At 40.0% G+C, this 15,299-nt stretch overlaps 1 protein-coding gene across 8 annotated transcripts in view; it reads right to left on the bottom strand.

Annotated features, from left to right (window-relative positions):
- The window catches only part of PIGG (phosphatidylinositol glycan anchor biosynthesis class G (EMM blood group)), a 75,062-nt gene extending 61,247 nt beyond the window's left edge, over positions 1 to 13,815 (bottom strand). For 4 of the 8 annotated variants that reach the window (XR_014687346.1, XM_084504765.1, XM_084504766.1 and 1 more), the window contains exons 1-6: positions 13,660 to 13,815; positions 13,351 to 13,556; positions 12,380 to 12,589; positions 10,713 to 10,901; positions 8,904 to 9,045; positions 6,194 to 6,406 (exon numbers count right to left, since the gene is read on the bottom strand). Coding sequence is in view for 7 of the 8 variants with exons in the window: in XM_084504765.1 (XP_084360891.1) it covers positions 6,194 to 6,406; positions 8,904 to 9,045; positions 10,713 to 10,901; positions 12,380 to 12,589; positions 13,351 to 13,556; positions 13,660 to 13,774 (1,075 nt within the window). In the remaining variant the exon portion in view is untranslated. Of the gene's footprint in view, positions 1 to 2,759; positions 5,319 to 6,193; positions 6,407 to 8,190; positions 8,411 to 8,903; positions 9,046 to 10,712; positions 10,902 to 12,379; positions 12,590 to 13,228; positions 13,557 to 13,659 lie in introns of those variants that run through there. The other 4 variants (XM_084504771.1, XM_084504767.1, XM_084504769.1 and 1 more) reach the window with 4 other exon arrangements.
- Between the last annotated feature and the right edge of the window lie 1,484 nt (positions 13,816 to 15,299).

Below are 15,299 nucleotides of genomic sequence, written 5' to 3'. Positions count from 1 at the left end.
ACAAAATAAGCCAAATTTTGAAACAGTAATAGAAAAGTTAACAGCTGAAGTGCGCAGTTTGTCTTCAGGCATTTGCATTACAGAGCTGGTGCAAAGCAATGCTCTCCAGTGAAATTCAGTATTTTGGCTACATTGGAAGGGTTGACTGCAGTCAAACCTGGTAAAAATAAAAAAAAATAAAAAAAATAAAGGGAAAACCTGATGTCCACCAACCTACAGAAGCAAGAGGCTTGCAGTTAGGTGATTCCATAATGTCCTATCCACATCTAAAGGAATTCTAACCACAAGAAAAACCTAGTGGGAGGGTTAGGTGGAGGGGAGTGGCGACACAACTCTTACTTTACAAAGTTTGACAAAGGTTGGATTTGGAGGGACAACGATACAAGACAATTCAAAGGATACAGAAGAGGACTCTACAATTTTTCTCTTCTAATGTTGATTTTGTCAACTTTCCCTTTAGCTAAACATTAACACAAAAAGCTGCAGCATACAAAAGAATGAGCCTTAGCATTTTCACTTCCCAAAAAGATTGACTCAGCTATGACAATAACCAGATTGTGCAGGCATACACAGAAGAGACATCAATTTGTGGAAAAAAAATAATGATTTATCTTTATAAGCATAAAGGTTAAAAAAATAAGTAAATTCTGCCAAAATCATTACTTTGGGTTGTACATCCACTTGATGAGTATTCTATTCACTTCATATAAGTTTAATTTCAAGAGCATGTATTAGCAACACAGCAAATTAGATCAGTAGCTGTGTTTTATTGTAAATGTTGACAGCGGTATTGTTTCTAAAAGCACTTAAAAGCATGCTTTCCTTTTTCATTTTATAGGTGCATCATCCCATACTCCAATATGCCATGTGGTATTTAAAAATCAGTCACTGAGTAGAGTATGTAATCACAACATAAACTCCATCAACAACAAAGGGAACTTCTGTTTTACTGGACATTATGCTGTGTGAGCATTCACATGCATCTGTACTTTTTGCTAGAAATAAATGTTTAGTTTCCCGTTACATCAATAACTGTCATAAAATATCCCAAGTTGGAAGGGATCCGAGGATCAAGGACAAGGATCACTGAGTCCAAATTACAGCTCCACACAGGATACTTATTATTTCCACGCCATTTCACTCTACAGTTAATAACTTAAGGGTAAAATGGCCAACTTGGAAATTGTTATATAAAAACATCACCCTCTTATCTCAAAATCCTTAACTTCTTAGCTAAAAGTAGGGCAAAAGATTTGCTGTGTAGTTTCAGAAGCCAAGAGTGAAAGCAGTGACTGAAATGAGTTTGGTGTCACAAAAACTTAAATTACAGCTAGTTTTTACTCCTGATAGATCAACAATGGATCAGATTTGGTAGAAACCATTATGCTGTTTGTGAGACCTTTTCAGCAAAGCAAGATGTACATTATTAAATTCAGACACATTTTTCATTTTACTTCAAGTAAGTGAAGGTGAATGCAGCATTTCTGCTCACAATTCTTGTTATGAAGGAATTGTGTTTAAGGTTTGTAAGTCTCTTATCACTACAAAACAGTGATCTGCTACAGGCTGAATCAACATGAGAATTTCACAAAGTAATGTTTAACTCAGAATGTCATCTTCTCTTCCACAACTTCTAATATATTGACACATGTTTTAGTGTGGCTTTTGGTAGTATCCTTCTGGACAGATTGCTCTATGGTGAGATGAACAGGTGCACATTATGCTGGGTGATAAACTGGCTGTGTCAGGAGAGGTTCAGACCAGGCATTAGGAAGAAATTCTGTACCGTGAGGGTGGGCAGACACTGAAACAGGCTTCCTAGCGAGGTGGTTGGAGCCCCATGCCTGTTGGTCAGGCAGCTGGGCCTGGTGATCTCTGATCCTATTATGCAGGAGGCTTACAGGTATTGGTGGTGAGTACAATTCAACCACCAGCAAGCACTTGTGCATCGGAACAGCTGCCAGTGTGCAACTGAGACTTTCCTACCATTCACTGCTCTTGAACAGTGGATTCCCTAGGAAGTTCCTCATCCAGTTTAAGAAATTCAAACAACTCTTATTTCAAATAAAAAAGTTAAATATTCATACCTCTGAGGAAATCCAGAAATCCAGAAAGGATCATCTAAAATGAGCTTTAATTAAACTGAGATTTGACATAACGCTATTTTATTACACAGAACATTGAAACTTGTTCAAGTTGTATTTTGAAATCTAAATAAATTCTTCCTACATCTTGTTCCTGCTTCAATCCCTTTTCATGATTTTTGCCACATCTCCCTCTTTCTTCCTTTTAGCATTTTTTCCCCCATCACATTTACCTCTCTCCATGCTACTGCCCACCAAACACATTCTATCTATGTTGCAAAAGATAAGTGTTTTAGTCAAACTGCGTTTACATTTTTGAAATACATTAAGGGAATGATACCAAAAACTTGCAGAAAGAAGTGAAGGACTGGGAACTTTTCTCTGAGAACTCCAAAGTCTTCAATGGCACATCTGTATGCAGTAAGTATAAAACCAGGCAGGCCATGGACACTGTTGAATAAATGTTTTGGTAACTGGTGGATAACATTTGCAGGTCAGCCTTGCATGGCATACACACAAGAGAAGCTAAACTTGAGGCCAAATCCAAAGCAAGTTTGCCCTTGCACAGGTTTCCCAAAGCAACAGGAATGGATTGCTTGCACAGAATTATACCAGCATTTTCTGCCTCAGCCTTCTTCCAACGCTATCGCAGCAAATGGCTCTGCTTCCCAAGCATGTGGTTCATAACAGTTTCATTTAGTTACAATCACTAGCATCGATCATCTAAAAAAAACACTGATAAATATACAAAAGGAATGTATCATGTAGAAGTTACTTTTCCAGTTTCAATATATAAATCTCTCAGAAATACTGAATTATTCCGCTCAATACATACTCCTAGTGCAAGTTCAGTATTCCACACTAATAAGTGGATGTTCATTTTAGTAACATCCAGCTTGTACTCAAAAAGTGTCAAAAAAGTGTCTTTTACAGAAACAAGTCTAGTTCATCATTCAGATGAATGTTCTGAAGTTCAGAATAGGAAGGAAGCAGTACTAGCTAACTACAGATGACTGCCTTACAGTGAGGTATGAACACATTAAGAAACCCAAAGTGCTTTTCTAGGTGCAGTGAGAACAATGAATCACTGGAACAACCTCACCTAAGATGTGGTAGAATCCCAGTCACTGGAGGTTTTCAAGACGTGATTGGACATGTAAGCTCCTTTTTCCCATGAGAGGTTGGGCCTGGTAATATTTTGAGGACACTTCCAACCTTCAGCCAGTCAGCACACAACCTGTGCTGCTGCATGGGGTTACTTATCTCTAACTTTCCTCTTTGCCAAACCTCACGCGGTTCCTCTCAGCCCATTTCTCCAGTCTCTTTTAATGGCATCAAGCCCACCTGGTATATTATTCTCCTAGTTCTGTACCATCCTCAATCTTGCTGAGGGGCGTGCTCTTGCATCCTCCAGGTCATTACTGAAGATGTTGAACTGCACTGGCCCCCTGGGGCCCACCACCAGGGACTTGCACCAGCTGGGCTTTGTCACTGATCACAACCCCGGTGCCTGGCAGTTCGGCCACATCTCAGTCCGTTGCATTTACCAGTCATTTATCTAATCTACACTGTATCAGTTTGTCTTTGAGTGTGTTTTGGGAGACAAACACATTAGCGAGGCTTTTGACAAGCTGAAGAACATGCGATTCTCTCCATTCTTCCACTAAGCCAGCCAACTTGTTGTAGAAAGAAGGCTGTCAGGTAGACGAAGTATGATTTGCACTTCATAAATCCATGCTGACCACTCCCAATCACCTTCTTATCCTCCATAAATCTGGAAATGTTTTCCAATAATATTTGCTCCAGCATTTTCCCTAGGCTCAAGGTAAAGCTGACTAGCTTGTAGTTCCCTGAATTCTCCTGCTCGTCCTTCCTAAACACAGGAATGACATTTGCTTTATTCCAGTCTTCAGGAACCTCCCCTTATCACCAAAGCCTGTTAAAGATTTTCAAGAATGTTTTTCAATGACATTGCCTGGTTCCCTCAGCACTTGTGGCTGCATCTCATCAGGCCCCACAGACTTTTATATATTCAGTTTGTTTAAATGTTTCCTACCTTGGTTCTCTTCCCCTAAAGGTAAGTTTGCTCCATGCTTTTTCATAGGTCTCAGAAGCTTAGCATTCCTGAAGCCTGGTCTTACTAGTAAAGGCTGAGGCAAAAAAGGCATTGACTACCTCAGCCTTTTCCACAGCCTTTATCATCAGGTCCACTACCCACCAAGCACCAGGCCCACATTTTCTCAGGTCTTTATTTTGCTACTAATGTACCCGTGGAAGCACTCATTGCTTCCCTCTCCAATAGACTCCAAAGAGGCAAATCTCCAATAGACTCCAAATCTGACATTCCTAATCTCACCCCTGCATAATCAGACAATGTGTATGATGCTACCCAACCCTCCTGCTTCTTGTGTGTTTCTTTTTCATATCTAAGTTTCAAATCCCTCCACATGTGCCTCCTGCCACCTCTGTTTGATTTGCTCCATGTGGATATTTCCTCCAGATGGTAGTGACATTGCTTTTCAGCTTGGAGGAGGTGATCCTTGAAGGAAAAAAAAAGTATTAACCAGAGCTTCTGAAGCCTTCTTCTCTGTCTGTGGTACACATGAGGTTTCCTCAAGTTTCTGAAGATCTCTTCTACTTCTTCCCAATGAGACTGTCCATAATAACATAGTCCATGTCCATCTGTCCATTAATCCTGTTCCATTGGTTCTCAACGGGCTAATCATCTATTCCTAGGCAGAACTCCATTTGCTGCAGTCTATCCATGCTTATGAACTACAGGCAACAGTCACTGACTTTGTGACTTTTCCTTTAATATTTTTTAGGTCCTGAAGTATCCACAACAACAAAACTTAACACTAAACAAACAGCAAGGCACCTCTTTTCCCTGCCAGTCCTAATGGTCCTAAGCAAAGCTTCCTGTGGTATATATTAAGCTACAGCCTTACACATCCAGGACCCTGTAAGAACAGCCCCTAAGAAGTGTACAGCACACCCTATTCACCCTAAGACCACATAAAAAGGACTTGGATCCAATTCCATGTTACTGACACTCTGTTACTGGAAGGAGAGGACATCATCATGGGCGCTTTTCAGTAGAGTATTAACTTCAGTAGAGTATTAATTGTTGTTTCACAGTCACAAGCAAGTAGCGTTATATTCTTCGCATTTTCATCTTAAGGTATTTCATCTTCACTTCTCAAATGAAAGCTACAAGTTGAAATAAACCTGTTGCTGGACAAAAATATAGATGATAAAAAACAGAAGCTCCAGTCTCCTTCACCGGCTCTTGCAGAAATAGATGGAGCTCTGTGTCAGAATTTTTGATTCTGAACCCCACCAACATGGTGAGTTTCCCCATTTGAGCCATTCACAGAGGCAAAAGTATGGGAACAGAGGAAGCATGTGTCCTAATATTAACACTTCACTACCATTGGCAGTACTTGTTTTGTCAGACACCCAGTTGTGGTTTAACTATGATTAGAAGCTGTAATGTAGATCAAGAATGAATTACCTTTCAACAATGGTCATCTTGCTGAACTTAATATTGTTTTCTACTTTAAGTACTCATAGCTGTAACAACACAGCTTTACATTCCTTATATTAGCAATTTTGCAGTTAACTATGTTCTGACTCCAAGCAAATTTACACAGAAGAAAGAACTGGAAAGAAACTCATACTAAATTATATCCCCGCATTACTTCAGGCATATTTTCTAAACCTGAAAATTCTTTCCATTGTGTTTTTCTTTCAAACAGTGCTCAGGATCAGTGCCTTATGTTGGATACCTCACAAATAGCACATATGAAAAAAATGAGATTTAACTATACTGGCAGTTTTACTTTAATCTTACTCCATCACTATTTCTGCTCTTTTATCTACTAGTAAGAGTACTGGCCATTAAAAAACTTTATTCAAAAGCAGTGTGCCAGAGTAGATACTAAAGAGTGAACTCAGCACAATTCCTCTGAATACTGCTCTTAATTAAATAGCTAATTTGAATATTATACTCTTGAACTCAAAAGCTCAAACTGTGTTATAAATAATATCATATTATAAGGTAAACATACTCTTGTAAATTGTTTTGTTTTTTTTTTAAGATGATTTACCTTTTTCATAGGCAGGTGTGTTTTCTTCCAGCAGCCTGCTAAGCTGGAATCCATTCAAGTGCAAGAAACGTAGTTGTTCCCTCATTGTCTTGCCTCCTACAACTGGCAATATAAGGGTCCCAACACTGTTTCTTGAAATGGGTAGACCAAGACCTACTGCCAGCGTACTAGCCAAATCAGTTTGTTGTACAAGTTCAGGTTGTGTTAGAGGACCTACAACCAACAAGATAATAAAAAAGAAAGGAAAAAGCATTTCAGTTACAGGCCCTTACTATTTCTATAGCAAGAGAGACATTTTTTTAATTTAAAAATATGTTCACTGCCATTAGATCAACTAGTTCAAGTGATCTACAGAGTGTTCTTTGTTGTAAAACCGAAACTTACTCAATTCTCAGCAAGTACCACTCTTCAATGTAAGCAATTACTGTTAACACAATATGAACGTTATACAAGTACAAATATTGGAAGAGATCGTCCAGGAGACCACCTTAATAATATCAAATTGTAGTTTATATCCTGAGAGGGTTTGATAGCTTTTATATTAGAATGAATAGAAAATACTACAGTAGGCTGTTTTTTTCCATGAATGAAGTATGAGAATCTAAAATAATGCTTGCAGCATTCTAGAAGCTTTTTGATATAGTTAAATCTCCACCAGGCTGCTAGGCAAACAGAATCAGAGGTCAGGTAAAGGAATGTTGAGGCCCAAATCCTGGAGATCCAGGCAGACAAACCGTGTGATTTTAAAATGTTCTGTGCAGGATCCCATTACAGAATCACAGAGTCATCTAGGTTACCTGACTGCTGTTTTCAGGATTAGCCTTCAGTTTCACAGACTTCTACCTATGCACGTGAGATATTTCACTAATGTATGCAAACATTTAAGATTGCAACGACAATTGTTGATTCCTGTGCCTTACTAGTTACATAACAGGTTTTCTACTCTGTGTTTATGTAGTTCTCTTTGCAAATCTAGGCATTAAGTGTTTTGATTTAAGTACGTGGAAAAAAAATGATATACAGCATTTATTACTCTCAAGGCCCCCTTTAAGAGCATTAGAACTTCATCTCTCATTTCTCATCTAGTTGTAATTAATCCCATCCTTGTTTAGAATGCCATCTATAATCCCTAAATACTCTTTGCATGAGTGCCTGTACATCTGCAATTTTCAGATTTCATCTTTAAGGGCAAGTTTTTAACTGGTCAAAAAAACCCAACTAACAACCACATTTAGTCAACCATGGGTGACATCTCTGTAGAAGGCTATGCAAGTAATAGTCTGACCACATATTAAATATGAAAACCCATGGGATTACCATTTTGAGGTCTACCATATTAATGACAATACATTTTGTTTACAGTAGGATCATAAGAAGCAATCACTAGAATTTTGACTGCTACAGCAATAAGAAGCAACCTGCTGAGTATTTACATGGTTATCATTACAAATCACAGACTTGATCTCAAAAAAAAACAGTTGACTAGGTATTTTTCATTATATTGTAAAAAACTGCATGTTCAGATTAACCACCACAGAACCCCATACAATTGACTAAGAGTTTCCATTCACAGAATCAACGCTCTCCTGGCCTGGTTGTCAACACATACCTGTGACATTTATAAAGCAAAAGCTTATCTGAGAGCTCCAGTAAGCTCTTGACTTTGTTTTGTTTTTGTATCTGAGGAGTTCAAGGACTCCTCAAGCAATCCTTTCTATTCCAGATGGATATAGTTTCACAAATGATAGAAAGACAAGTGTACTTTCACTGTGCTGCTGGAACATCCAGCAAAATAAGCAAGGCAAGGTCCAGCAAGCAGGAAAACAGATGGAAATGGGCAAGAGGCAGAAAGGCAGGGGAAGTATTATTTTCAAGAAAACGTTCACTCCTATAACTACATTCCACTGATTCATTCAGTCAAGGAGTTTATTTAAGCCAGATGCTGTAAGCTAGGCTACAGGTTGTGCTAGACACACCAATCCCTTATTTCCTCTTACCTTGAGCTATATTATACAAGTAGAAAATGAGCTTCAGAAGAAGACAACCTCACATTAATGATTTAAAATGAACTGTCTGGCCAATACAGTAAATATACTTGTGCTCCATGTTCTTTCCTTAGATGCTTATTAATCAATGGTCCTGTTTTCTCTGCTTCATCTCTCTTCCTTTCATAAGAGCAATCCTTCCTTTTTCCTGTTATTCTCGGCATAAGAAATTGGCATTTATCCTTCACTCCTGGACATCTGAGAGGGAAGAATGGAGGCCAGGGAAATATTCTGACCAAGACAGGCAAAGCTTAAAACTCACTTCAAACAACATTTCAGTTCTAGTCTAATCCATTTACCAGAATACAGATCATTACATGATTCTGACAAGAAGAGATCTCATTAGCTCTGAACACTCAAGTAAGACAGTTCTGCAAAGGTTGTAATCTGAAAAATACCTAGTTCTGTCTGTGGTTACACAGTCAAAGCTGCAGTTCCAGCATGACACAGATGCAAACTCCAGCTAAACACAGAGGTCACACAGAACATGTGGTATCTTGCCAGATACACGTACAATGAACCGTGAGCTAAATTCTAGCACCACCAGGGTGATAGCACAAGACAACCACAGTACTTTTCAGGAAAAAAAAATCTAGAGCTAATATAAATTAAACATGAAAATGTGTTCTAAAAAGTTCAGTTAACCAAGGTTTTTTGATCCTTACCACTTCTCTTTTCAAAAGCAGAGCTGATAAACAGCAGTGGTGTGTGCACTTCACCCTCTGAAGAACCACCATGACTACCTGTTTCAGACATCCCATGATCCCCACAAACAACCAGCAAACTCGGCAGAGAAGCCTCTCCTTCCTGTAAATCATAGAAATTTAAGTTACTGTAAGAAGAGTATGTATATACATAATGCCCTGTTATCTTTATCCATTTCATGCATAAATATTTGTTGAAATGAATTCAGTTTTCAAGATTGGATCACAACACACAGAGCAGATTACCAGAGATGCCCACAGCTAAATGTTATGCAGCAATACTTGCTTTTAAAACTTAAGGCATACGTATGTGTCATTATATAACAAACACTACAAAGAAGCTTTCTAAAATAAAAACAAAAACACAACCCATTTACAGAGTCAGAAGAATTTGTCTGATAGATTAAACAAAGGTTCTCATACTCTGTGAAAAAAACAGGAGCACAGGAGCAGTAGCACTGACAGAGAAGTTTGTTTTCCCCAGCTGAAGAGTGTCTTCAGCTTTATTGAGATTTTAATAAAATATAAAATATTAAAATATTAATTTGATAAACCTATTTTATAAATCTTACAATAAGCAATGGGTTAAAGAATATTTGAGCAGGGTCAAAGAAAATAAGCTACATTAGTAAAACAAAAAGAAAACTCATTATATGTTTCCATTTTAGACTGTGAGTTTTAAACTCAAACATGGTCTAGAGAAAAGAAAGAATAAAGTTAAATTTGCATTTCTTCCCCAATCTTTCAAGTGTCTTTGGAGTAGAAAACTGATGTGACTTAGGTCAAATCATGTCTGTATTTCTGAAGACAAACAGAAGCATAAGTGAGGCCTGTTCAACAGCTCTGAGGTAACAAATCAAAGACCACAGGAAATAAATGTTGTCATTCCGTAACAAAGTCATTCGTGATTACCAGTACCTGTTACACACAAATGAAAAGTGCCTTCATTCTTTCCATATTGTAGAACTAATATAAAGCCTTGTACATGTTGGCAAAAGAGTAACACACAGGCAAACAGTGCCAAAACCACCACACTACACATGAGATTTTAACCTCCGCAATCAGGAATTTAACCTCCCCCTTAGTTTGACACTATTCTCTTGTCTGAAGAGACAAGTGAAATTTTAAGCGTAGCTATTCTGAATTGCAGATGCCTAAAACAAACGAACAAACAAAACTTCAGACCACTTGGAGTTAGGTTATGGTATTTCAACATCCAGGGTATTTAGGTAAGAGGCATCCTGTATCTCCAACTCTAAAAAGAGATTCGGATTTGGTAATGTAACGTGCTATGTTTAGTATACAAAGAAATGCTGTCTACTACCTCCAGTTCTACTTGATACTTTTCAGCATCTGAGAATTAATCATACCTTCAAATCATAAAAATGAGTGACACAGCTACATATACCTATTATTCCTTCTGGTGAATTTCATCACTGGAATATCATTACTGGAAAATCATACCAACTATCATAATTATTCATGATCAATAAGAGAATTTTGGCTTGTATTCCTTCCCTCTTCCTGCACATCAAGGGGCAGTTATTTGCTACAGCTATTTAGAAAGGACAGTTAACAGATATTACCAAGGTCAGCTAGTAAATCCTTAAATGCTACACTGTATTGTTAACTGGAGAACGGGCAAGGAAGGAAAAAGAACAACACTCACTTTGGTCTAGGAATGAACGCCTACCCCTGAACAAGCGATTGTTTTGAGGGTATTAATGCAATGCTATTCTATAAATAACTTCTCAGAACGAGATATATTACCTTTGAAAGAAGGGAAATATGAATCTTCTTCAGGATGTTATCCATTTCACGAAGTTTTGGTCCCACTAGTGGGCTGTTTGGCCCAGTCACATGTCCAATATGGTCCAATCCTAGGTAATGTAATATGAGGAGATCCCAGTCTTCTCTCTTTAACACCCTGTCCAAATGTCTGGTAACATTATCATCAACCTCAGAAATAAAAGGAAAACAATTAGAAAAATACTTTCTATGCTTGTAAAAGCATAGAAAAAAAAAAAAAAAGCTTGTATTTTACAAGCATATGCTTGTAAAAAGCATAGAAAGATTACATCTCAATAGCCATGGAAGTTCTGTAGAAGCTGATGAGAACTAAAGCCACTCAAATTTAAAAAAAAAAAAAAAAAAAAAAAACAGATGGATTGTTGGATTGTTTCAATGCCAGAGTCAAAGATTCTGTCTTACAAAAGATTCTTCACCCCATTTCAATCCCTTCTGCTTGTGAAGGATCATATTATATACAAGGAGAGAAAACAGAATTGACATGCTTCCACAGACACTTTTAAAACAAGACATTTTTAGTCACTTTCATCCTTTACACTCCTGATTCATCAATTCGGAGGAGCAGATATAGCAAACAATATCTCTTTGGAGCTTGGAAGCAAAGGAATAAGAAAGCCCTCCTGATCTTTCAATTCATTTTTTAGCTTCTATGTAAACACAAATGGATTTCATTTACTGTGACAAAAAGAACTGACCACATAGGAAGAAAGAAGGAAGATTTGAAAAATGCTGTTTGGGGACTACCTTATAAATTCTCCTGCTTAGGTTGAGAACCCATTTTTAGTTGCATATATTTCCTCTAAATATTAAAAATATTTAATGTTGCATGTGCAAAGCTTACTTAGTTATATCCAACAAAGTCAACAATCTTAAAAAACTTTAAAATGCTATGTCTTTCTGAGTGAGAGACCATTAAAGCACAAAAAACACATGAAGCGTTGAGAGCTACGTAATCACAGACCCAGCAACATATTTGCATTTTTTCTCTCCACATTGAAGCTTCCAGCAGGCTTTCTTAGAATAACCAGTTAAAGCATCTTCCATTCATACTGGGCCTAACTTCCTTAAACATGATAACAAAATATTGATGTCAGTAGCACCGGGTTAAAGGCCTGAGGTTTTGCGAATCAAAGGTTCAAAATACAAACCAGAACTGCTAGCCCACTGACGCATTTAGTAATCCCAGAATAAAAATTTTCACAATTTGTTTTATCTCCTGCTTATGTTCCCTCTTTTCTAATATACTGAAACGTTGCCCAACTTGCACCTGCAAAAGCAATACAATACTATAGAAAGTATGGATCTGGAAGAATAAGATTATCTGTTAGGAAGCCTTTTAAAGATGGCCTTTATTAATAAAAAATGTGATGGGAAACTGGAACCATGGATAGTGGCATTTTTAAACAAACTATAACAAACACAGTTTATCACTGTATCATCCAAACATTTCTCCACTGCCTCTGCCAGAGGAACTTTGCTACACATTATCAATACTGAAAATATACAACCCAATTTCTATTTAATTGCCAGGTTCACGTTTCTGAACAATTATAGTTTCACTCATTTTCAGATGTCACTATGTGTTTGTGCATACCTTATTTAACTTGAGATTACAAAAAGCCTCTCACCTCTGTAAAATCTGACACAAAGAAGGATGTTGTTCCGTCATATTCTACAAAATGCTTTGGAAACAATTTGACCCAAGTATCATCACCGTAAAAGATTATTCTTTTCCCAGCTGTTTTTGCCTGCCAAATCAGATTGTCGTCCAACAGAGCTGGAGAGTTGAGGTTCACAACAACATCAATGAAGCCAGGAATGCTACCTGTCATCAAGGCCTGCAAAAAAAAACAAGAAAAGAAAAGGCGATGTATTAACAGAAACTAAGAATTTTTCAGTACTCAGAATAAAAAATTAGCATAAGGGGAAGTAATGAAGCAGAGAGGAAAGAGATTACACTTTCAATAAAGAAATATAATAAAGAAAAACAGCCATGCCACATTATATCAACTGGGACAACACGCTGCTAGTTGATATCAGAAATACTACTTGATTAACAGAAAAGTAAATATCTTTTCTTAATTAGTGAGTAGCAAAAACACTTTTTATCCCAGTTGGAATTTGTTTTATTTACCAGTTCAGCAGAACTCCAGCAAGACAGTTTAGACGGCCTAAGCGAAACTAACATAACATAATACTACAAATGGTAGCACGGTCAAAACAGAAATTAAGAATTTCCTGGGAAAATGCAATGAAATCCACCCATCCAGAACTACCAGGTTATCTCCCCTTCACCCTCTCACTGGCCTTCCAGAAGCTCTGTATCTCAGCTTATCCATGACCAAAACACCACCCAGATCCACCACTGGCAGGCCCAGATGAACAGATATTTTGACGACAGAGCCAAAATCCGTTGTTTGGTTACCTTGAGCTTGGCACAATTTATTTTTTTATTGAAGTCTGCAAACGATAATGACCTTATGACAATATAAATGTATGTGCAGCGAGGCTTGCTGTCAGAAGCCACAGGAACACCACGCGAAGCACCACCTAAAGTGATCTTGGACGGAAGACAGCTGGGAAATCGGACGGCGCTTACTTTAATGCGCGGCATAGTCACGGTGGGCGGCTTGGCTTCGGCGACGAAGCTGTGGGACGTGCCTTTCTCGATGACCTGCGTGGCGTAGGGCATGAACTGCTTGCCTTTGGGGCCGAAGACGAAGTCCTCCCTCAGGGCGTCGATCAGCACCAGCACCACCTTCCTGAAGAGCGGCGGGGGCACGGCGCTCCAGTTGGACACCGCTCCTAGAGAAACAACGCCCGGCAGAAAAGATATATATATATATATATATATATATACACACTTAACAACGAAATTTCAACGTTTTACAGGCAAAATACGCCTCACCTGAGCCGGGCGGGGCGGGCTCGGCGGGGACGTCCCCTGGCTCCCCCCCTCCCCCCCGCGGCCGGGCGCGCACGGCCATGGGGAAGAAGCCGCGCAGGAAGATGGCGGCGCCCATGGCCTGCAGCAGCAGGCAGCCCGCCGCCAGCGACCCCGACCGCAGCCGCATCCCCCGCACCCAGGCCCGGACCCCCTGCCCTGCTCCGGGCACGGAGGGCGGCTTCCGCTCGCCCCGCCCACGCTTCGCTCGCGGCCAATCGGAGGCTGCTGGAACCGCCTGCGCTGCGCGGGGATTGGCTGGAGGCCAGGCGGGCATCGGCTTTCTCCGCCCTTCCCTGAGGGGCGCGGCGCGGAGGCGGAAGTAGAGGGTGGAGGTGGTGGCAGCGGGGAGGTGGAGGGGAAAGGGAGGAATGGCCGCCTACGGGGCGGTGGAGGGGTCAGGCGGCGCAGAGCGCGGAGGGAGGTCGCAGTGACAGGAGATGGGGCAGCCCTCAGGGGCCCGGCCGCGGCCTGGTGGCGGCGGAGAGAGGACATCCTGTGCTGGGGGCACAGGGCGCGGCCAAGGGGAGAGCCGAGGTGGCAGGAGCACAGCTTGGCCATGGTTATGTTAGTGACATGACGTGACATGAAACATATCATAACATAATGTACCATAACATATCATACCATACCATACCATACCATGTCATACCATAACATACCATAACATAACATAACAGAATCACAGAATTTCTAGGTTGGAAGAGACCTCAAGATCATCGAGTCCAACCTCTGACCTAACACTAACAACTCCTCCGCTAAACCATATCCCTAAGCTCTACATCTAAACGTCAACATACCATACCATACCATACCATACCATACCATACCATACCATATCATAACACCCCTTCACTCTCCTGTGATTACCTCCACACCCTTCTCCCTGTGTAGTCTGAACCCATTCACATTGCTGTGCTACAAGCTGATGTTTGCTCCAGAAATTAACGGCACTGTGAGCTCTTTCCTCTACAGTCACAGAATCATTAGGGTTGGAGAAGCTCTCCTAGATCACCTGGTCCAACCATCCCCTACCACCAATGTCACCCACTGAACCCTGTCCCCAAGCACCAAGTCCAACCTTTCCTTGAACACCCCCAGGGACGGTGACTCCGCCACCTCCCCGGGCAACCCGTCCCAGTGCCTGACTGCTCTTTCTGAGCAGAAATGTCTCCTCATTGCCAACCTGAACCTCCCCTGGCACAACTTGAGGCCATTCCCCCCAGTCCTATCACTAGTTATCTGCAAGAAGAGGCCAACCCCTGTGACAGGCTAGGAAGGAAATTTTGAAGTCAATTACATGTGTTGGGCAAGCAGAATCTTTCTTCCCCCCTTCTTAGAAAGGAAGCACTGTAGCAGATGGGTCATGACAGATGAAAGAAGATAAATGAGTAGAAAAGAAGGCTTTAAAAGTTAATTTTCTGGAAATTGTCTTGCTGTGTTCACTGATAAAGGGAGATAGCTGCAAAACACAGAATTTCATTCTCCGAAGTAATGCTACTTCTCATCTCTACCTGAGGAGTTTCTGTAGGCCTCACGTTTTTGCTAGGAAGACATGGCACATTCTTTGCTGCATACATAATCACCCGACCCTTTCCAGTGAG

Source organism: Aythya ferina (genome assembly GCF_964211825.1).
Source record: "Aythya ferina genome assembly, chromosome: Z".
Lineage (NCBI taxonomy): Eukaryota > Metazoa > Chordata > Aves > Anseriformes > Anatidae > Aythya > Aythya ferina.
The sequence above is the reverse complement of the archived record's forward strand: the minus strand, read 5'-3'. Positions and strand labels throughout refer to the sequence as shown.